General features: G+C 41.6%; 3 protein-coding genes and 1 long non-coding RNA gene across 11 annotated transcripts in view; 1 reads left to right on the forward strand and 3 right to left on the reverse strand.

The window, feature by feature from the left end:
- Positions 1-451: 451 nt before the first annotated feature.
- On the reverse strand, positions 452-13,610 carry cdc14b (cell division cycle 14B). 8 transcript variants are annotated; one of them, XM_072387711.1, is made up of 15 exons: positions 13,354-13,610; positions 12,138-12,228; positions 10,139-10,214; positions 9,450-9,542; positions 9,237-9,313; positions 8,613-8,679; positions 8,375-8,525; positions 8,059-8,289; positions 7,824-7,962; positions 7,496-7,661; positions 7,307-7,404; positions 2,871-2,918; positions 2,663-2,785; positions 1,318-1,383; positions 452-1,166 (listed from the first exon to the last, which is right to left on the reverse strand). In XM_072387711.1, exons 1-15 carry the CDS (start codon positions 13,460-13,462, stop codon positions 1,127-1,129), a joined length of 1,575 nt encoding a protein of 524 aa, XP_072243812.1. In that variant the 5' UTR covers positions 13,463-13,610; the 3' UTR covers positions 452-1,126. The 8 variants fall into 8 exon arrangements, with proteins under 8 accessions (XP_072243812.1, XP_072243811.1, XP_072243810.1 ...); XM_072387710.1 differs by having other exon boundaries at positions 2,663-2,788; XM_072387709.1 differs by lacking the exon at positions 1,318-1,383 and adding an exon at positions 2,245-2,413 and having other exon boundaries at positions 2,663-2,788.
- On the reverse strand, positions 5,520-7,300 carry LOC140309731 (uncharacterized). The gene is made up of 2 exons (XR_011916396.1): positions 6,098-7,300; positions 5,520-6,063 (listed from the first exon to the last, which is right to left on the reverse strand). It is a non-coding gene; the product is annotated as an uncharacterized lncRNA (long non-coding RNA).
- On the reverse strand, positions 13,547-18,162 carry prxl2c (peroxiredoxin like 2C). Its single transcript, XM_072387714.1, has 6 exons — positions 17,313-18,162; positions 16,920-16,988; positions 16,708-16,761; positions 16,363-16,468; positions 16,132-16,266; positions 13,547-16,060 (listed from the first exon to the last, which is right to left on the reverse strand). Exons 1-6 carry the CDS (start codon positions 17,493-17,495, stop codon positions 15,930-15,932), a joined length of 678 nt encoding a protein of 225 aa, XP_072243815.1. The 5' UTR covers positions 17,496-18,162; the 3' UTR covers positions 13,547-15,929.
- A 1,228-nt stretch (positions 18,163-19,390) lies between these two features.
- fbxl17 (F-box and leucine-rich repeat protein 17) overlaps positions 19,391-23,218 on the forward strand; it is a 206,972-nt gene continuing 203,144 nt past the window's right edge. Inside the window, exons 1-6 of the mRNA XM_072387716.1 lie at positions 19,391-19,586; positions 20,678-21,180; positions 21,701-22,069; positions 22,249-22,371; positions 22,468-22,725; positions 22,910-23,041. Of these exons, the coding sequence (XP_072243817.1) occupies positions 20,698-21,180; positions 21,701-22,069; positions 22,249-22,371; positions 22,468-22,725; positions 22,910-23,041 (1,365 nt within the window). The 5' untranslated portion in view covers positions 19,391-19,586; positions 20,678-20,697. The remainder of the gene's footprint in view (positions 19,587-20,677; positions 21,181-21,700; positions 22,070-22,248; positions 22,372-22,467; positions 22,726-22,909; positions 23,042-23,218) is intronic.

Raw genomic sequence — 23,218 nt, forward strand, 5'->3', positions numbered from 1 at the left:
TGGATAAAACGGGAGGCTTGAGGCGGAGATTTGGTGCAGACCAACCAGGTGTTTATTCACCTACAACCACCAAATGGCATCATGACTCACAGACAGACCTTTATCCCTCAGGTAGCCCAAGTCATAGAAGCCCCACTGGTCTTAACTGACCACCATCAAATTCCTTCCCTCTAACAGGGTAGTATAAAACGCCTCAATCTCTGTTAGTGAAATCATTTCATGCATCATTACTATATTAAAGTAAAGTAGATTAAGACCTTCATTGCACACCAATTCAATAGAACAGTATTTTCTTTTCGTAGGGAATAATTTGACCAAAATGGGAAATAAAAGATGAGGTTGCATCTTTGTTGGTTTAGTTCACCAAATGTGTACATGTGATCTCGCACTGAAAGCAAATCCCCACAGGATGAAGTATTAAAACATTGCATACGATACAAAGACACTTGACCAGAGAGACATCTGGGAGTAGATTTATTTAAAAACTGATCGATGGGCACGAAGCAAATGTCTAGTAGATTATGAAGAATTACATAGGGCCCCGTTATGACCATCTCATGGCATGATTCTAACCGTACAAAATATGTACAAAATACAAACTGAGCATATTAAATGTTGACATATGTACAGTCTTGAAATACAGGAAGCGTGACAAGTAAATGACAGGAATAAGACAAGTCAGATAATAAATCACAGTACTGTATGATGTGATGCAATTTCCTTTTTTTCTTTCTTGATGAATAACCTTTCATTTAAGATATTTAAACTTTACTCAAAGAAAACCCAACTTTGTGCTGATTGCAGAGCGTAGGTTTCCCCATTTAAAATTCCAGGCAAAATCCATCAACAACTCTTTAAACTACCTGCTGCACAGTGCTCATCTTGGAGGGAATCTCTCAGATCTACACATTCACATGCCGGTCCGATGGATGTGGTTGAATCTGATATCTGCTACTACATGCTTTAGTAAGTAGGAACAACCAGGCAATGATTAAAACGATATTAAAAACCACCAAAGTGCTTTATCGGTAAAATGTCACTTCATGTTGGCTGAATTCACTCCAACCTTTCATCAAAAAAAACAAAAACAAAGTTGGCTTTCCCCAGAAGTCTCAGATCCACAGGCTCACCGAAGGAGAGGACCCCTAGCTTTGGGTATGGAGTGACTGTGAAAGAAAACATCAAGATTAGCATTCAGAATCGGATTCAATTCAACCTCCAAATCACCCCCCAATTTTACCACCAACGCGTACGGTTACGGTTAAGTTCCACAATATTTCAAATGCAATAAATGTAAGAAAACAAAGTGATAGATACCATAGCTTGGAAAATCTAACTGATTGCAAAGAGTTGCAAGCTTTGCGTCCTCTGGAGACAATGCGTCTGTTTTATGTAAGAAAGACAGATGGAAAGAGAAATCAGGAGCATTACAGGTGAGCACAGGTAAAGGATGCCAACAAGACTGAAGCGCAGTGGTGATGGCCCATAAGGCAGATCACACTGTGAGCAGCAGAGTCCAGAAAAGCTATAGCCAGTCATACTTAAAGAGACACCTTTTGAGAGACAAGTTTTGAAAGAAGCAGCAAGGAGACCAGGATAGTTGGAATTAAGTTTAGGACGCCGATAAGTGTTAGTTTGGACGACTTCAGGCTCGACAGTGGAATGCTTGTCAGACATATGAGTAAAGAACCTCGGCCGGGCTGCACCATCACTTTATTGACCAAGTTAGCTGAAACACGAGGACGTTGTTTGGCTGGTAAGTTCATGATTTCTAAGCATTATGTAAAGGACGTTTAGGTAAAATGTCGGGGGGGTGGGGGCTCCTTTGCTGATGCAGCCCAGTCGAAGAGATTCTGATTCTAAATTTAAGAGCAAGTGAGCATATTGAGCCTCTGGACTTCTGACTGGATTTACATGGGCATCAAAGATCAGATTTTTACCTCCACTTAAAAAGACCTAATTACTCTACAGCTGCCAAATTTAAGAAATCGAACAGCCTTATCGTGTACAGCTCAGTGAGTAGAAGACAGCCTGATTTCCAAAAGAAAACTCTGTAATTTTAGGCCTTTTGGAGATCATTGCATCTTCTGTCTTCTTCAGTTATTATCAAGAACTGAAATTCTGAGAAGGGGAACCAAAATCGTTCTGCTTTCCGTTAAAATTGCATCTGCTTTCTTTTTTGTCTTTGTATGTAAACGCAGCCCAAGTCTCCATAAGGCTCAGAGTGTGTCTGAGGGAGCTTGCCTGCAGGTGTCCCTGTGCCATGTTTAAGTTGATGAGGGTGGCTGTGTTGGGTGTGACACTGCCTGCGTCTCTATGGCTGCCACATGGCTCACAACACATTGGGTCTCTGTTGTCAGCCACGACATGCAAGTTGCCTAGGGACCTGACCAGTCTGGTGTGGTACAGGGAGCTGGCAGAGAGAAGGGAAGCTGTTAATTTAGTCCACAAAGATGCATGAGTGGCTATAGCTTCTTGACTGCTTTTCAACTGTGTGTCAAAGCCAACAACACGATTTTCAAATTTAAATCAAAATAACTGAACATAATCTTAACTCATGTTGGCTTTTCTAATAAGCTTTAAGAAAACAAACAAGGCCTCTGATGACAACACTCCTAAGGTATCTGCTCTAACTGATCATGCGTCATCATCTCCCACTGACCTTCGTCCTACACCGTTAGCTGGCAGCGAGGTTCTGGTCCTTTTCCTGCTGTCCGAGTGCTCAGACAGAGCAAGGGGGCCGACGCTGGTCTTGCAACCGTCGACACCGTCCTGCATAATGACCCTGCTGCACATGAGATAAGCACCATTCATCAGCCTATAACATGTTGGATGTCGGTGTGGAAGTTTTCATCTCGCGCACATTTTACCTAAGGGACTGTGACGACGACCTGGTGTGCATTTTATTCTCTTCTTGTCTGTGAAGATGAGAGTAAAAACAGCATTAACATTGGAACGTTTATACATGGAAAGACATGACAGAGTGGAGGTAGAAGAGGGAAAGACTGCATGACGATGGGAAAGAAAGTTTTAAAAAAATTTGATCAGCTTAGACTTGTTAACAGATCAGTAGCCTTTAGCAGCCAGGTTGGATTAGCACAGCCAGGTTAAAGAACAGAAGTGGCCTTAAACAAATTATTTATTAGTCATTCCAATAAAGAGAGCTTAACTGCTTAGCTATTTTTACAGTTGGCACTTTATTTAACACATTAACCGGCAAAGCATGATGTGTAAAGATGATGGGAATGTCTATGGTTCAAAATCATTATGTGCAGAAAATGATGACAAAGACAAGGCAGCAGCCTGTGATGTTTCAGATTTTTAAAATCTGGCTCTTTTGTCAAGCTGCAAGTTTACTGTATCTATCAAAAGAATGAAGTAATAAGGATGATATTGAACAAATTTCTGATTTGGGTTGGGAATTAAAAAGAGACCAGGGGCTCACTTACAGCATTCTCAGTTAGAGCTCCAGAAGGAGGGGCAGGGCAGGTTTTTGGGGGGCTGACGGGCAGTAGAACTCATTGAAATCCTAACCCGTCTATACAGAAATGCAGGATGGAAGAAGGGAAGCCATACACAATCCACCACAGGGCAAGGCTACACAGGGAGGAGAGCAGCATGGCTACCAGCCATCTGAAAGGAGGACAAATCCAACAACAAGAGCAAACGGAAAAAAAGGGGGGAAAAAAAGGAAGGAGAGACAAGAGACGTCTGGGCAAGACACAAAGCCTCTGATGTTGTGCTTTTCCACTGGGACTGGATTAGATGAAACACCTTTCTTAGAAACCCTGCATCCACCAGTGCCAGAAAGTATGTTTTTCTTCTCCCCTCACTAATGAGTTAACAGTCTTTTCACATTTATGATACCAACTCTATAACCTACGATAATACCTGAAATTTACATCACTTTAAATTACTAGATGAACAGTAATGGGGAATTTTGACCCTCACCCTCCAAAAAAAAATATGTCAGTATATTGGTTTGGCTCTTAAAATTCACAAGTACACCTAAAAATGGTAAAATCCTACAAGAATGTGTTTTTTATGTTTTAGAAAAATCAAGAGAAGCTGGCAGAGATGGAAACCTGAATTGGTCAAATCTCAGGTGGTATGAAAGCACTGATCCAGTCATAAAAGCAATGGAAAAACAGCGGGCAAATTATATGTCTCTCAGCCCAGCAACTAATTACATGTTAGACACAAACACAGATCGAACAGCGGCATGTGCTTGCGTGCATGTCCAAGGAGTTTTGTGCCTGTTGCCATGCATGAAAAGGCAGAAAAGATGAGAAAAGGTTTGGATAACAACTGCTCTAATCTTCTCTGGAGTTCAACATGCACTTCAGTGTTACATCACAAAACAAACAGTGGAGCCAGATGGTGAAGTTGAGCTGGAAATTAGATGTTTGTGTAGCAACACATACAGTGATAAAAGCACATGTCCTTAAGTGCAAGCAAATCTCTTCAGCCTCAAGTCCCTCCTGAGAACGAATAAGAACCTGTTTTTTCATCCTGATACCCACTCAGATGTTCACACTTGATGTTTTGTTAGAGAATGAGGATCAGGAGGCATTTACTATCCAAACAGTGTCTTAAAGAGCCAAAAATTAAACTCATAAACCGTCTCAGACACAGATTCTTTGCATATCATATAACAATTGAAAATAAAAAAAAAATAAAACACCTACAGGGTAAACGGTAAAGCTGGACACTTTACCAAAGAAGGAAGTGCCTACTGCTGATGAGGTTCGAGTGGCATTTGACATTTTTCTTTTATAGTGCAAAGTCTGCAGTGCAAGCCAAGAGCGAAAACATTTATTTCAACTAATCCAGATCTTATTTACAACTGTGATTAGTTGAACAAGTGGTGCAGCTCTTAAGTACAGTGGGCTCAACTCGAGTGCATAATTCTAACTTAGAGGATATCGTGGATATGCCTTGATAAAGAAAACAAAGAGCAGCTCAGTGTGTCCATGGGGCAGATAATGTAAAGGCGTGAAAAAGTGCATATCCACTTCACACCACAGTCATCCAGAGAAAGAAAGAAGAGAGGAACAAAAAACAGGACAACTTGAAATAATTCAGCCATTCCATAGCCATACCATTCGCTGGCATAGCAACCAAGTCTACAGGAAGAGGATGTCAGCTGGACAGGAAGTGATGTGCACTTACCTCCATCATACAAAACCTTACTTCCTCTCTCTGTTTTTCCTCTCCCCCACTCTTTCTCTGCCTCTCTCTGCTATCTTTTGAACGGCAGGCAACACATCGGCCACGCCGTGCCCATGAGGCTGCAGCAGAACACTACCACCTGCCTGACATGGAATAACAAAAGCCAAAGCCGTATGGGTTCATGGGCAGAGGACAGTTAACCATCCTCAGCCACGCTGACACCCAGCCTTCCACAGCTTGATTTACATCGGCACAAATGATGTGGACTTCCAATGAAAAACCAAGCCGCTGTTGTGATTCTTACTGATCTGTAAAGGGTTAGAACCTTTTTTTTTTTAGCATTACAGTCCTTTTATTGAGCGGCCTAGCACTATGTTACAGTTGTCTGGGCCTTTCCCATGTTGTATGATTTACACAAATACGACTAGAAACACCACAAAATGGCTTTCTGAACTAATATAATTTTTTGTCTTTACAGCAACATTTCACTCATGCCGTCTGTGGTTTGACATTTCCAATAAGGATTTCAAAACTCCCGAGCTGTAAGTGCACAATCCTGTGCTACAGACTTCCAGAGAGGCATTTACTGTCCATTTAATGTTTAACCACTCAGTTAAATGCTCCAGGGTTAGCTGTGGAGCAATGTTAAATCATCAACTCCAAGCTTGAGATACTGCAAGTCTATTTTTCACTGCTGCATGGCTGGATGTCATTTCGGCTTTAACTGAGGTCTGTTTTATGTCTAAAGCGCTTACCTCACAATGTAGAATACTGTCCACCATAGATGTACGGACTTGTGGACTACATTTTTGAAACCTTGAGTTCGGCAGACGCCAACTTGGCTTTTTGCTACCAAAAAGGAGTTAGGGTAGGAATTGTCAGTGAGAACTGCTTAAATAACCCATTTCCACAGAGTAATGGCCACATGGTAATCCCATTTAGGAAAAAAAGCTTTTCCATTTTACTCTAATGGGACCATAAATTACAAAAGAGAACAACATGCTGTGTTGAGCAAGTCCTGAAACTAGCAGCTGAGTCCATAAACTCATTTAGAATATCATAATTCGGTTAATAAATCTTGTAAAAAGTCATGTACAATTCGACTTTGCTACAGGAAAAAAAAAAAAAGGGCCCAGGTTGAATATTTGTAGATAATTTCTTAAAAGGCACAACTACATTGATCTGAATGTTAAGCCAACAGTAAATATTGGTCCATCTCCTGCACATTAGTGTAAAGTGACTACGTGTTTTTCAAAGCCAAATATAATTATAATATATTGTTTCTGCCCAGTACTAGTGATTTTTTCCACTTAAATGCTTATCTAAATTTAGACTCTAGTCTAAACAATATCGTTTATCTATTGCAGACACTATTTGTAGACACACAAAGTTACATATTAAACACTGTGACCTGACAAACTGGACGACCTCGATCCAATTGATTTGGCCTATATGTGTATATATACATTTCCCCTCTCAACTTTGAGGTTTATTTGAAGACTTACACATTATCAGTTCTAATATCACAGACTTTAACCTCCACATACTTTGTGCCTTTCAAAATCCAGCTCTCCGCTAAAAAGTTTTCTGGAAGAGTGTGTGTCAAACAGCTGTGTCACTTACTCTATGTCATAATATCTGAGCTACTTCTTCTTTAATGCATTGTTCAACCTCATCACTCGCTGATCGAGCATAAAAAACGGGATAGCCATTACGCGCAGACTGCATGTGATTGCATGAATCCAACGATGGAGACAAAAACAAAACAAAACATTACAATAATACTACCTGATAACTTCACTCAAGGGTGAAACATGAAAATAGGATGAAACGATTAGAGTCAGGGAGAGCAGCTGGAACAGTTTAGGCATGCCTAAAAGCAGACTATCCTGAAAAAACACAGAGAAAAAGTGGAAAGCTCATCCAATGAAATGGTAAATGTAACAAAAAAAATAAATCTTACACGGTCACTTCCTGGTCTTCAAAACATAAGCTACTTATGATTTGAAAAACGCTGCTGTGTACAAGTAATGATCCGAGGGACTGATAAGGACAGAAACTGCTCATTTCATAGTACGAAAACACACGTGGGAGTGATACATGATGAGGCTCGCAAGCTGCCAGGATTACTTACGACAGTGAACCTGAAGATGATCTGGCCTGCCTTTTGCTTTTAAGGGCCCGCAGTTTGTCACCCTGTGTGAGGCCATTTCTTTCCTCTTCATCATTGTACTGTCAAACAGAGAAGAGGCACTGATTAGACCAAGTGTTGTGTTTAAAAATGGTGCAACAAAGTCTCTCCTTGAGTACACGTCAGACTCACAAGTTCAATTTCCTCTTTCTTGCATGCCCTGTTTTTGTTGCTGCCATTGATGGTAATGTCATCCACTCCCGACAGGATCCTGGTTACAGCCATCTTGCCGTTCTCTCGTTCGTTGAGCATCTTCTCCCGGCACACGTCTCCTTCTGCCCACAGACTATTCTGCTTCCTGAATATGCAAACAAACCGCAAACCTCAACGTGCTGCTTACGCCAAACAAATAACCACCTTTACAGTTGGGGATTTCTCACACCATAAACTTTACTTTGCAAACATACAAAAAAAGAAACGGTCAAGAGTCAATACTTGAAATCATCAAATAAATACCTACTCTTCAACAAAGTTCTGCTGAGGCCCAATGATGGACCCCGGTCGACAGATCCGTATCCAGGCAATGGCCTCTGCTGTAGTAAGGCGGTAATGTTTCATCATATAGCAGGCGATTAGGGTACCAGTTCTCCCCAGGCCGGCTAAGAATAACAGGAAGGTTTGCATTTAGTTGGAATAAACACGACATCAAGCAGAATCTATAGAGCTATAAATGCGTTTTGGGCCGACGTTCTCACCCTTGCAATGAACAGCGATGGCTCCCTCTGAATTCTCACAAATGTTGAGGAACTTCCTGACGATCGAGTCATTCGGTGTGCTCCCGTCCACGAAGAACAGGTCGTGATGCTCGAAGCCAGAGTCCGTAAAACGTCTGGCATCGTACATCTTTTTGTTGAGCCTGATGATGGTGGTGATGTTATGTTTCCTGAAGTATGGGATGTAGGCCTCAGGAGCATGCAAAGGGTACCCTTAAGCAAGAAAAAATAAATAAATTGTGAGTTCAGGAAGCGTTTAAATGAGCCAAGATATGTTTCTGCGTTGCACTCAAATTACCATTTTCTATTTTGCTTTTTGGGTGAGGCCCACTGAAAGCAAGGAACTTTCCTGGAATGATCCAGTTAAAGTCACCATTTTCTGCTCTCTCGTAGTGCTCATACTCTTCAACGTCAAACTTAGAGAAGTCCAGCCAGCCGTACTGCAGAGCCTAGAGGATGGTCGAGAGGAAGGGAAAATAATTAGGACCATGATAAGAGGAGGCGGAAAAAAATAAATCGGTTCTTAAATGACATACTTTGTAAACACCCCGGAAGCAATCTAGGATGTTCAGATTGTACATGCAGGTTCCAAAAGAGGCATCTCTGTAAAACATAAAAACACAGTCATGCACTTGATCTGCACAACATACTTGGAATATTTTTAGCTCATTCTGAAAGCATTCTTTGGCTTGAATGTCTCCCTCTCTGGTCCCTTTTCCTTCAGGCATGTTGTCTGACACTTTCACATGACACACTGAGTACTTCAAGGAGGGCACCACAGCCCTTAATCCTTCTTTCACATTCTTGTGCTTGACGGACATTACAATACTTCAGATGTTCTGCACTTTCATCAGTTATAGTAAGCAAACCAGAAACTAAAATTTACAAGCTAAAAATCAGACATATGAAGTAAGTTTTACACCAAATTTAACTTTCATTTAATCAAAGACAGCATGAACCCTAAACATCTGTAAAGTCTGTCAATTCTAAACATCCTTAAGTTGTGTTTCATTGAACCAATTTTACAAATTAAATGAACTAAACTAGTTCAGCATAAATATACATGTTGCTAAGGGACAACTGTAAGTCTGTTGATACAATCTCATACAATAGCTGCAGCCTTTAAGTCGTTCTCATATAGATTGTATAGCCTTGTGTACCTGAACGGAATATATGTTGAATTTCTTGACACCAGCAGATTGTAGGCCTCCTCTGGCATCAGGTTAAGATGCATTACCTATAAAGACAAAGGTTTTATCAGTAGGTATCCTCTTGAATTACGTACAACATTTATTTTGACAATTGTCAGAGTTCAGGATAACCCGATTTAAATAGAAACATATATGAAATGTGCACATTTGGGCAAAACTTACTGCATATGAGCCTATCAGGTAGGCGGCATTGACTTGTTTTTTCTGATCTCCACATGTATAAAAAATGATCTTCTTCCTTGACAGTGTAATCGACTGCAAAAACAATACCAGCATGAGATGAGATTCGATACCTTGATCTTATTTGCCTTAAAAGTATAGGTAGAAATAACAAGAGTTGAGTTAATGATTTATTTTTCCACCCATACTGCATGACACTCTTCTAACAATCCAACAATGATAACAATCATATCTACACTTCTACAGCTGCAGTGCTAAGATAACACGAAGTGATACAGGGACATGTCGAGGAAATTCTAACTGCAGCGTAAAATAGTTTGCTTTTATCTTTTAGGAAATTAGATTGAGGCTGTACAGTCAACATTTAAAAACAGCAGTGTGCAGTATTATGGCTGCAGAGAAGCTGAATCATCTGAGTCTAAAACTCTGTTGCCCAAATCTGTGCCTCTCCAAGATCATGTCACAAATACAAACAAAGTGCCTCAACACAGTGGAACAGTGCTGCTAGAAGTTTCAATTCAACACTGAAACTGCTTTTTCGTGTGCAAAAGACTCATAAGCCTACTTTACTCTCTCTACCTACTGGGAGAATAAATAAACGTTGATTGACTTGTGCGTTTCTTTCCATTCTCCTTCCAGGAAGTTTAATTAGGAGCAGAGGTTTACTTTACCTTAAGCTTCTTTGTCAGCTTGCAACAGAAGCGATAAAACATGGCCAGGTTAAGGGGACCAAAGTCTGCATAGAAGCTGAGAGAGGGAGAGAAAGGAGGAGTGTGTCAGAATGGCTATTTATGTAGCCAGCCTTTGTCTCTTGGGAAGTTTCACTAGATAGAATCCGCTACCACAGGCATACACACAGAAAACACTGACAGGAGTAAAGGCTATATATGGAATCACTCGATGCGAGAGTGGGTCAATCAGAACAAGAGAAAAAACTGCAAAGACAAGAGGTTTCTTTTTTTAAAAATCAGTTTTGTCCTCTCCTTGTGAAAAATTGAACAACCAACTAAATTCCTGCCCTTCATTACAGGCTCTGGGACAGCAAATCCAGACGTGATAACGTGCTCGTCTGCTTCAACTGCTTTGCAGTATTTGAATGCTTTTCCATATTAAAAAAGGGTGAGCCTTTATCATTTAAAGCAGTGCATCATAAAGCATAGATATGTGGAAGCGAATCCCACAAACACTACACAGTGAAACTGTGCATTTTCAAATGCTGCAATAATAACGCTAAACCGGTTTAAAAGGCCCTTTCCTCCACTTTAAGAAGTAAAAAGGGCAAGGGGCAAAGTACAGAAATAATTCATTAACCAGCAGACCAAGGATGGTTTGAATTACAGGAGGGGATTGGGTAGTGGGGATGGTTTGTCAGACCCCCTCTAATTAGGAATTGGATGCCTGACAATAAGGGGAAACAATATGTTGGGGTGGGGCACAATTCATATATTCTACCTTACCTGTAATTAATAACCAGAAACACTTTGTCCTACAATGTAAAACATCCCTAAAGTGAATTATACCATTTTGTGAACTTGCTGATTGAGGAAGTTGGTTATCAGTGTTTGGCTTTATCATTTTTTAGGGTTTATGAATTTAATATGAATATAGTGTTTTAGAGGCATTTGTGGCAGCAGATCGCCACACTATTCACAGGTGCGTGTTCTGTGTTGGAGCACTGCGAATTACAGAAAGAAAGAAAGAAACAAACAGAGAGCTGGGCAGGGTAGAGGTGTGTCCAAAAAAAAAAAAGAAGAAAGGAGCAGATCGGGACTCATCTTCTCCCGCTGCAGCGTTAGCACAGAAGAGTGTTGCCATTGCAAGCTCAAGATGGTGAAGAACGGGACAGTTGACAGGCTAATAACAGAAGTCAACCTCAGAGATGAATAAACTCCATTTAATCCAGACTGGGAAATTCTTACTTGCCAGTCTCAGCAAACGAGTACAAAAGTAAACAACAACCAGCTACCGAAACTGCAGTTCAACAGAAAAAGTAACAAAAAATTCAAATTATTAGCTACAAAGTGTATAAACCGGGTCTTTTGTTTTAAATGTTAACGTTTTACTTTCCTGCCATCTAAAAATTGCTTATCCAAGTATTTTTCTAATAAAGTAATACTTTTTCTGCTGAGTTGAGTTGCAAGCAGAAGTTGAGCCGACAGAGCAGAAGTAATTATGAGGAAGATTGATTCCAAGGCAGCTACGATCACATAACTCTAACACACTAAATTAACTGATGCCCTGTTTTTATAATCTAATCATCACGTCATAAAATCAGGAACTTAACAGGACTTTGGTAATCATGTGCCTACACCCTTTTTTCTTTTTTTAAAATGGACTGGAGAGAATAGAAGGTGATGAAAGGACAGAGCAGAACAGATGAGGCAAAAAGATGAGATAAGATGAGAGAAAAGAGCCGGTGAGGTGAAGACAGAATAATAAATAAGACAGAGTTAGGGTGATGCATTTGACTTTATCACATAGGACGCACTCTAGCTCTGGTCCAAATTGTAAACTTACAAATCTTATCCAGTCGTTTTGGTACTGACACCAGTGCATGCTGGGAAGTTTACAGCCTTGAGTTTGTTTTTTTCTATGAAGCAAGCATCCAACTAATTTGTGCCTTTAATCTATCTGCGGAAAAAGAAAAACATGTTTAAAGAGACGACTCACTTCTCATATGCCAGCTCTTCATCTATGCAGAAACAGTGTCGGTCAGCTGTGCTCTTGATCTTTTGCTGAAGTATGGCAAAATACAGTTGATCTGGTGGGTGGGTGAGAGGGAGGCAAACACAATTAAAGGCAGTTAGTTACTTCTGTTATAAATACACACTTACATATATTATTTCTGCACGTACCAGTGTGTCTTTGAATGTATCTAACTTTTCTTTGTCGTCTCTGGCCACTTACCCTTGATGAACTCGATCAATCTTGACGAAACATCGCCCGAGGTCATGTTGCAAACAGTCCTGAACATGACGTTTTCTTCAGAAACTTACGGAGTGGATTCCTTCACGAGGACTTGTGCATACTAAATAAAACTACGCGAATAATTTGCTTGACGGTTTAAAAAGTGGTAACAGAAATATTCTGATATCAACGAAAGGTTTTTTTTTTTTTGTTGCTGACTTTGTTTTCAAGGAGCAGAAAGTCACCAGCCGAAGAGCGAAGGGGAGTTTCGACAGCAAGTGCGCACTCTGCTAAAAATGATACCCCGCGCGACTCCTCCTCTACAATATGTCCCGGGACACTATTGGCTGCCACAGCTGCATGGTGTTATGTGATTGGAGGAAATGCCTGTCAATCAGGTTCAGATCCGCCTCTTTCAGTTTAAAGTTCTTCACATACGCCACTTCATAGGCCCAGGGATAGTTGCCCAAGCGGTTGCTAGGACGATCCATTAGCCAGTAAGATTTGCGATTTCCACTTACGAACCTCCCCTCTTTCAGACTTAAGCTCGTCGAGGATGCATTGGTACAGGGAAACGTCATAAAATATAAGAATGATCATTAGAAAAGCTGACATACTGGCATATGTAGGCATACTGCTACATTTATAGCATAAACACACCGCACCTTCCCTTTGTTCAGGTGCGTAACACATAAAAAGTCGTTAAAGGAGGTGGTGCAAACAAGGAGAAAAATCAAGTGATTTATTGCACTTAAATAACTGCTTGATTAAAACGGAATTTAGTGCAAAGATTGCGAGGAAACAAGTCGACGAAAATCCAGTGCATCAAAGATAAAGGGGCAGACGGTGTCGCCATATTGGGGCTAAAGCTGGGAAAAATCTGACTTTCAGACTTAAAAACGTTGTTGTGTGCATACGTCTCCGAGCATTTGCTACGCAGGCTGAAAGTTTACAGGGTTCGTCGTGCAGACCCTCTTACCTGTTATCTCAATGTAAATATCTGAGCTTGGCTCCGCCTCTGAGCTGCTGTGAGCTGCACAGCGTTTTTTCCTCGACTCTGCTCGTCTCCTCTCGCTCTTGCGCTTCATTTTCTCCTCAGGGCTGCACGGATGACATTGCTGAGCAGCTGCACCAGATTTCCTCCGTTTCGCAGTGCGACGGCTTGTCCGTGGTTTTTGTTGATGTTAATATAGCATGTCTCTGCTTCTGCGCCCTTGGTGATCCCTCCCTGCGCGTGAGTGCCTTGTGTATGTGTCAACCGACGTCGAGTGCTCCCAGCCTCTGTGGAGGTGGTGACGTCTTTGAATCCCCAGCAAGTGACGTATCAGGATTAGATGTCCAGTGTCCACCCTTAACTGCTAATTTGCAGCGGTTTTACTGCCTGTAGATACCATCTCAAGAATGTAATCCAAGTTGCTGTACAATTCCATTTTGGACACATTTAGTGTATGTAGGACGCAAATAATTTTATTTTCCAATATACATATAAACAATATACATGTAAAGGATGTGGATGTAAAAAAAGACTGATAAAACAAATCAGAGCAACAGCATTTAAGTATTAGCCTGTTAACTATACCACAAGAACAGTAAAATCAGTCAGCACAACACAGAAATAGGATTCTGACAGCAAAAGTAGAAAATTCTTCAAAAAACTTTTTCTAGAACTTTAACCATCCCCAGCTAACATGGCTATAAGTTAGGTTAAGTTTGACCATAGTACTGCTCCCAATATTAAACAATAAATATCTCTGGACAGAATTGGATAGTCAAGCCCAAGTCTGTTCACTCAGCACACATTTGACCAATCAAATATATATCTGCTAAGCAACAAGGGCAGAAAGGGAGAAATACTTAACTATAGACTCACACACACTTAGTAACAGATATTAGTTTCTAAAAATGATGTGTGTCAAACCTGTTCCAATTTGTAAGTACACAATGGTGTAATAAGTAACCAAAAACATACAGTCGGCTTCAAGAGTTGGACACCAAACTGAAAACCTGTGACCAATATCAAGTTTACATGTATATGCCAAAATATGAGGATTCAAAAGTTCGTGAGGTTATGTCATGTAAAGCAAAGAGGAAACATCGAGGATTATGCTCTGTTTCAGGTCAGCATCAACAAGAGAACTTGATTTGCCCTTTGCCTGGATCCATTTCTATTCAAATAACCTTGCCAAGGCAGGGCCAAGCCATTAATATGGCATGGGATCCATACAATACGATTGCACAGAGAAGCATTGTGGAAGCACATTACCCAGTGTTCGGTCACAAAATCTGTCGTTATGATAGATTGAAGATTTTCAAGTCCCTGGTAGTGTCTCTAAAAGCTAAGCTGACACTAATAGGTTATTGTTATTTGGCTAGTTATTTTCCGATGTGGATACATCATGTGGATGAAACAAGGCAACTGACTCTCTTTATCATTGCAAGATGCAACATGGCTCTGCTACTGTACATAACCCCTTTATTTCCCAGAGATAGCTGCAGATTCTTACAACAGAAAGGAATGTTAATTGACAATCAAACAAGCTGCGATGGACTAATATTTCTGATAAGTATGACCAAACAGGAATCACCCCAAAATGACTGGACTGAGATGGAGCTGTTAGCTGCAGTGTAGAGCAATAAGACTAAACCACTACATCTCTTTTTGTTTGCATAGTTGGTACTTCTGTTAGTTTCCTAAATTTGTGAGATTGCTGCAGTCAGAGTGTAGTTTAAGGTGGTTAAGTTTTCATCCCTGCCAGTGAGAGCTGGAGCTGAAAGATAAATACCTATGACTACAGCATGGCCCTTTCACCCAGGACAGAATGCCAATTGTAACCTTTCTCTGTAAAGAAAAAAGCCAGGTTTTTATGAGAGTTAGTGGGGCTTTTTAATCCAGTGTGAAAGGGCTCAAGTGTCCTTTGGTGCTGCCACTGAAAAATTTGACTCAGAACCAACATTCCGTTTTGGGACTACGAGAGACACATGTTTTAGTCCTTTGTGACGCTGTTGTTTTTTCACCATGGAGATATAGAGTTTGATTCCTCTGTGTGTCCAGTGTAAAAAACATTATATTTACAGTTTCATTCTGGCTGGCTGTTTTTGTCAGGCGTGGGCACCAAAACTAAATGGTTGGGGTTTGGAAAAGTCATGGTCCAGCTTAAAATGTACCCTTTCACAATACATGCAGAAATAGACTACACTCAAGGGCACCCGATGCATTACAATGTGTCTCCAAGGACCCCTGACAAAGGGCTGCTATGTTACAAGGTGGGACTTAGATCTAGCTTGTGTTCAGAGGCATTTTAGTCAGCACCTAGAATAGCCCTGACCCTAACTCCTTAGAAATAAAAAATACTGAACTGAAAGGTTTAAACTCACACTTATCTCATATGTCAGAATTCATATGAAAGTAAATATGGGGCACTGACCCTTGAAATTCCATTGAGAAAAATGTCAGTTCTTTCGTTATTATGATCGAGCAGACCAAAAATAGCATAGTGAGTGACGCCACTGCACACACAGTGCATGTGAGAAGCTCATTCTCTGGCAGACAGATTGCTACACATGGATGATCTTTGGCTTATCACTGAAGTCCAGTGTCTGTTGAACTCCGGCGAGCTGAAGGAGCCAGCTGATGGGCATGTGATCCAGGCGATTCATGTCAAAATGCCAAAAATGAACTCGAGGGCCTGCAGAGAAAAGCAAATTTGGGAGGATGCAGTGGAGGCATAGGGAGTCTTACACAGTCAGGACAGCTTACCGGGTCCTGCAATGATGGCTCCACCTTGCTGATGCAAGTCACCCTGAAAGTCAAATGCAGGACTTGTCATAGCCCTCCATATACTCTTCATTTGGCCCATTAACAAACCAGACTTCACATGGGGACTGGGGTGTGCTGAGTACACAAACACAGGTGCATCATTTTATTAGCTACAGTGCATCTTGAAATGAGATGAATCTCACTGCTACAACTTTGTACTTGAGTGTTTACCAGAATCTGTGAATTTCTCCTCTCTCTTCATTCCAAGCTTTTGGTAAATGCACCTCTCTGGGTCCACATACATTTCATAAGGATACCCCGTCAGCAAGCAGAATGGCTAGATGAGAGATAGAAATACCTCATGTTTCAGTATTGAATTCAAATTCAAACATATGGGCCAATTATTGAATAGAGAATTGATGGTCTCTTTTTTGGGGCTCGGGGTATAACAACAACAAACACAGTGCACTGAAAACCCATAAGACAAATATAAATGTGATCCTGACTAAGATTTACAGTTCGTTTCAACAGGCCTGATCAAAAGATGAGAGGCCATATTCATACAAATTGAATTACCTCTATATGGTGATGAGAAGACTGACCAATCACAACGAGACTAACTCTGGCATCCTGCAAAGACACGCATCAAATTCTGGGATTTTTTCCGAATCAGTTGGCAGAGATTCCATGACCACAATCAAATATTTGATGTGCCAGGTCAAACTTGCAGCGATAAACTTTTCTGACGTGACTGCCCTCGGGACATTCACCTACTCTACAGGACTCACCTCGAGAGCTCCTCTGGGTACTTTGCTCAAATCATCAACATACTCTTTACAGCTGTAGCACAAAAAATTCTGCAGGAACATACAAGACGTTAACTGGCATGACAGATCACACATCAAACCTCATATTTCCACCTGCGTAACACCTGTCCCTATGTGTTCACTCATGGACACCATCCCTTCATTCATCCATTTCCACCTTAGAATGAGAAGCGCTGTGGCCATCTGTCCAATCGGCGATGAGGCTCACCTGACGCCTCTCGACCTCTCGAGAAACACTTTTCCGAGCAAGGTGCATTTGACTGTGCTTTCAACGAATTTAAAAATGCAACTTCAGGCAGGGTAGACTAAAACTATTCATCAGCAACATGAAACAAACCAAAAGGTTTTCCCTACCCGCACGAAAATCACGACCGTTTTCCTGTCTTGATATAAGCTCTTGAACGGGATAGAGACTCCACGCCGATCGTAAATTAAAAAGTCCTCGACATCTTTGAGATTAATTTCATTAGATGTGGCTCCAGCTTCCATGCTCCCCTTAGTTACTTGCCGAGTTATAGGTGAAGCTACTTCAGCCATTTTTTTTTCTTCTGAGGCTCTCCAATACGCGCAGCTATTTCTGGAGTTGCTGTTCCGTCTGGAGGAGCTGGTGGCTGGAAGTTCACGCCCATGAGCTCCGTACAAGTGTGTGCTTGTGAGACGGAGAGGGGAAATTATTCATTTGAAATGCCAAGAAAGCAAAACAGCGTAAAGTTGTTAACATTAGTAGTTTGACGAGCAACGCGGGTTCTGTGTGACTTATGCTATAAAGACGAACGTGCGTCTAAACATCTTATTGTGACAAATGCACATTGAAAGGATCCAAAAAGTTGTCTTTTCCTGCATTTTGTAAAATGGAAATACAGACCCCCTCAAATTCCAAAAGACACCACCTGACCTAAGTCTGCTTGTTGACATCGATGCCTTTTCTTAGAAATAAGTTTTAGGAATACAAGACACGTTATGGCAGTAGGGCCCACGGGTCACGATTCCTTCCCATTTTTTCCCTTAGTGATAAATAGCCAAATCATGGCTAATGACAACTCAGTCTTTGTGCATCTTACTTGCAAGAAAAAAATGCGATAGAAATGAAGGGTGTTATGCAGACATACTGTTGCAGGTGTATATTTTATGTTTCTGATTGATAGATTAGGATAGATTTAGGCAAATAATCTGCAATGTAGACCACACATGGCAGCTTCATTACATAATGTCTTGCCCAATCCTGTCAAATCAGGCAAGCCTGCTGCTGTATTACCCAGATTCAGGTCAGTGTTAGCTTGTCTGATCATTTCACACAACCGTGATTCGCAAATTTTCTTAAAAAGTAAATCATGAAAATATTATATATACATATATGTATGTTAGACAGCTACTGGATAGATATTATGCAGGGAACATATGTTCATCGTTCTGACAAGCACAATGATTTTTTTCATCCTTTTAGCAAACAAACAAACAAAGAAATAGGATTTTTCTTTTCTTTTACCAAATGACTCAAATTATGTTGATTCTGATGATGTAATCAAACTAATTTAATCATAATGTCTCAAACAACAAGAAAATTAATTATATTTTAGTTGGTGAATATGGCAAAAAGTGTTATTAAAGATGTTATTAGCTCCAACTACAACTTCATCAAAGTCAATGCAAGCCCTTAGTAACATGTTCATAATGTGCTGCAGGTATGATACAGAAGCAACAAGACCCTGAGCACAAACTTCTTCCCAAAGGGATTAAAAAACCTACAGTAAAAGATGAACAAGAGTGGTTGTTTTGTGTCTCCAAAGCAGATTTTTTGCAGCATTTCACATCATTTAGCAGTTTTTGCATCTCTTCATTGCAGTCTTAGGTCACATTTTGCTCCTATTGTGTCTTTTTTACATCGCTTTGCATCCGTTCTGTCACTTTGTAGTCAATTTGCATCTTTTCACATTTTTTTTATGTCTTATGTTGCTTGTTTTATCCCTCTTACTGAGCTCTATGCCTCTATGAACATTTATAATTTCCTTATGATTGGCTTTGGGGTCATTTTGTGTCTGATTTAACTTGCTCTACTTCTCTTTGGTTCCTTTTTTGTACCCCTTCAATAATCTGTTCATGGCTCCAAGCTGTATTTCTCAGCAAATGTAGCAGTTCGTCTAATAACTACAAACAGATCACCTGGGAGCCTTAGGTCAGTAGCCTTGGGGTAGTCCAGCTCTCTGAATGGGTTATTTTCTCAGTTTTCCAAATTACCTGTGGAGTGTTTTGAACTTTTATTCATTAATAAGCAGTGGGACTATGATTTAATTATGAGCGTTAATTCGCGACCATGCACTGAGTGAAGCAAGGGGCTATAACGTTACTAAAGCGTTAGCATTTCAGGGCATATAGGTTCATTCTGCCCTAAAGCCAAATTGCGAATCGCCCTCGTCGGCTCCCTTAGCGCTGCCCTCTCGGTGCGGAAGTGTCCTCAAGAGCAGCAGAGGTAGAGCCAGTGCTGCCACTGTTTGGATAAACATCACGGCGGCTCACTTACAGGTTTCCCTGCATCTATATCGGTACTGCTGGAACTTATCAGCGTCCATTTTGGCCGTGGAGCATTATTATGCGTGCACCGTCCGGAGTGAGGGAGCACCGTGTGAAGTGGTGAGAGCTGGTTCATGTTGAGAGCTACAGCTAACTTAGCATCTGATGATAGAGCAGGCTAGCCAGTCAGAAAGCTGTTAGCTTATTTCTTTAAATGAGGGCGAAACTGCGAGCAGATAGTACACTTAAACCCGAGGAGAGTTGAGTTACAGCACAACCGTTACGTTTCGACGGCTTTGTGTGTGTGATTGCATGCCTAACAAATGACCACCTGTTCACTGTTTACATCTTTGTGTCTTCATTCGGCAGCAACCAGAGCAAGCAACGATGCTGCCGAGCTGCTACATTTCAGAATGACAGGAACACGTTGCATATTTGCATTTAAAGTTCAAAATGAACGATGGGTTTTCACACTCGATACGCAATTTACCCACTGCAATCAAGTGCAAAAGGTTGCTGCTCCTTTAAGGTTGACTATATGCAGATTTAGGCTTTAGGATAGCAGCAGCATACGAGTTTCACGGTACGCTGCGCAACAAAGTCCAAAGTCTTCATCTAAGTTAGCTTATTTATGATATTTGGGGAAAACGGTGCTCTTTTGTGCGCGCGCAAATGCTTACCTCCCAGACTGCCTGTCAGCATCATCCTCAAGTCCGGATGAAATGATCAGCAGTCCGTGTGTTTCTGTCAGTCAAAAGTAAGGCTCTGCTTCAAGTTGTTTTGACTTTGGCAAAAAGGACACAAGGAATGATTAAAGAAAGCAATAGCAGGGCAGAAAAAGGCCTTGAAATGATATTCCTTCAAGAACTTTGCTATGATTAGAATAACATATGTGGTTATTCCTTTTTTTGTGCACATATTAATGCACAAGAACACAGATTTGGCAGAACAGAGGAAAAAAAACATTCCTGTTGATTGTGAAGGTGGTTTTATTTTGTATCTACTTACAGGAATGTAACCTGAATGTTTCATTGGATATTTTGAAATGCACATTTCCTGACTTATGTCCTAGTTGTACAGATTCAGTGGAAATGAGGTGTTGACATCTATTTCAAGTAGTATCGACACAAAAGGCTTGTTTGACTCTGATATGAAAGCCAATCATACCTTATTATGGTAATTTTCTCACAAATTTCCCTCTGTTGTTCTAGAGGTTTCTTGAGTCATCTATATGGGCCATCTTCTCTCGAAAAATGGTTTACGCCTGAAGAAGAAGACACGCAAGTTGCATCACAGGAAGAAGAAGAAGAGGAACTGTTTGCTGCAGGGGCCGTGCATGCTCTGCTTCATTGTCCACAGCAGCAGCAGTGGTCTCGACGACGACAGCGACCATCTGGAGGCCGGTGTTAACGGGTGCCGTCACAACAGCGTCACTGGAATCAGTGTCCCAGGTGTTGGGGAAGTCGGCATTGGAGCAGCGGCTGCTTCGAAGCTCGCGGAGCGATACGCGACACTTGCATCTCCCGAGGACTGCTCCAAGTTCCTGTTGTCACCAAGGGAACTAGCTATCTGGGAGGGTCAGGGGAGGAGCCTTTTGTCTGCTGTTCCTGCCAAACTGATCCCTCCACCGGTGCTTTTCCGAACCGCTGGCGTGTCTGTGTCTGTGCCCATTCCTGTGCCAGTGCCCGGCTGCACCAGTGACTACACCGAGATGGTAGGCGGCAACACTGCCAAACACTGTTGCTTGTGAAGATGCATGATGGTTCTGTCATTTTATGCTTAAATGCTGTGCTTCAACAGCGCTGCTGCTAATGATGAAGAATGCTGGTGTCACTTAAGGAAGTTTGCAAGGAAATATCCGTCACATTTCGATAGATTATTTCTTTTATTTCATGTGGACAAATGAGATAGAATCACACGGTGATTTGCTCCACTGACGGTATTTTCTGTCAGACTAATGTTTAATCACAACTGAATGACACATGTTCCTAAATGAAATGTACATAAAATCATATTCGACAGAAAAAGAGACTTCAAAAGTTTGAAATGATTATGACAGTGTTTGGGTGATCAGCGAGAGACGGTTGGTTTGGTGTGTCATGGCCTTTATGCTGGGCTCTGTTTAAGGTCCTTTCATAACATCGTTGTAACTGGCATCTTAACAGTCAAAACTGCTGCAACTTGTGAAAAAACAGAGTCCCCTCCGGCTGATCTATGTGTGTTTCTCGATACAGGTGTGTAAGAGGAAGTGCTCAGAGGTGCAGCGATGCACCCCCTGTAAGCAGCCCCGCTGTGCCTTTGCTGCTCCTGACGGAGGGCTGGAGCACGGAGGAGTGGAAGGAGGAGGAGGAGAGGCTGCCTCAAACTCTGAAACTGGCCACTGCCACCTTCCCCTCTGCCCAGTCCCCTCCTCCTCCTCCTCTGCTTCCTCTTCCTCCTCCCCTGCTGATGGCTGCTGTGGGTTGGGCCTTCATGCCGATTCGCCCCACAGTTCAGACTCATCCCCCTGCTGCCTGCATCATTATGGCGACTGCCAGGCGAGAAACTCTGATGCTGCTGATCATTTAAGTATCAACCACCTGCCTTCCTCCATCCTTCTGAAGGTCAGAAACGGTCTCGTTCATTTTGTTCCTCGTGGTTTGGCATAGTGAAAATATTAAAACACTAAGACAGACATGTGTTGGAAGCTTTGCTGCGTGTTGTATTTTTTTTTTTACGAGCATGAATTGTGGTTGGATGACTTAACAGACTTGAAATGCGTGTCCCCACCTGCTCCTCATAGGTGCTGTCTCACTTGACAGTGAAGGAACGCTGTCTTTGTGCCTCTCTGGTTTGTAAGTACTGGAGGGACCTCTGCTTGGACTTCCAGTTCTGGAAGCAAATTGACCTCAGTGGCCTCCAACAAGTAAGGAACTCGATGTTTGATATTAGATATTTAAAGTTTGGTTTTGAGAGATGTGCGGCTGATTGCTGACTTTCTTTATGCTAACTTATTTCTCAGGTTGATGACGATCTCCTTGTGAAAATAGCTTCTCGAAGGCAGAATGTGACAGAGATCAACATCTCAGACTGCAGGGGGGTCCATGACCATGGGGTGGCCTCTCTGGCCTCGCACTGTCCAGGCCTGCAGAAGTACACAGCCTACCGATGTAAGCAGCTGTGTGACATCTCCCTGTCGGCTTTGGCGACACACTGCCCCCTCCTGGTCAAAGTGCACGTTGGCAACCAGGACAAACTAACAGACATGTCACTTAAGAAGGTATGCTTTTAAAGACGAGACGCAAGAGATGTAACCTACCTTTCTCAAGATCAGTATCTTTGCTTGTTGGCCTCATTTTGTTGATTCTCAAATAAATATCGTAGGCTCACTTCAATCAAATAAAACTACCGAGAGGTTTTAAATGTTTACTCGCACACAATGATTTCTCACTTTTTGCCTTCAGCTGGGAGCGAACTGCAGTGAGTTAAGGGATATCCACTTGGGTCAGTGCTACGGTATCACAGATGAGGGCATGGTGGCCTTGGCTAGAGGATGTCCAAAACTGCAGAGACTCTACTTACAAGAGAACAAAATGGTCAGTTCCACATTTGTAGCCTCACACACAATGTGCTTTTTTCCCCTCTCTCTTACTTGTTGTGCTGCCTAGTTTCTGGTCTCTGGTCTCCCCTTTCTCATCTACAAGCTCTCTTTAGGTAATCAGGTACTCATTTCTTAAATTTCATCCACGATCACGCCCCAGATTTCTGTTGAT

The sequence above is a fragment of the Leuresthes tenuis genome, unplaced genomic scaffold (genome assembly GCF_036924035.1).
Source record: "Leuresthes tenuis unplaced genomic scaffold, fLeuTen1.0.hap1 SCAF_6, whole genome shotgun sequence".
Taxonomy (NCBI): domain Eukaryota; kingdom Metazoa; phylum Chordata; class Actinopteri; order Atheriniformes; family Atherinopsidae; genus Leuresthes; species Leuresthes tenuis.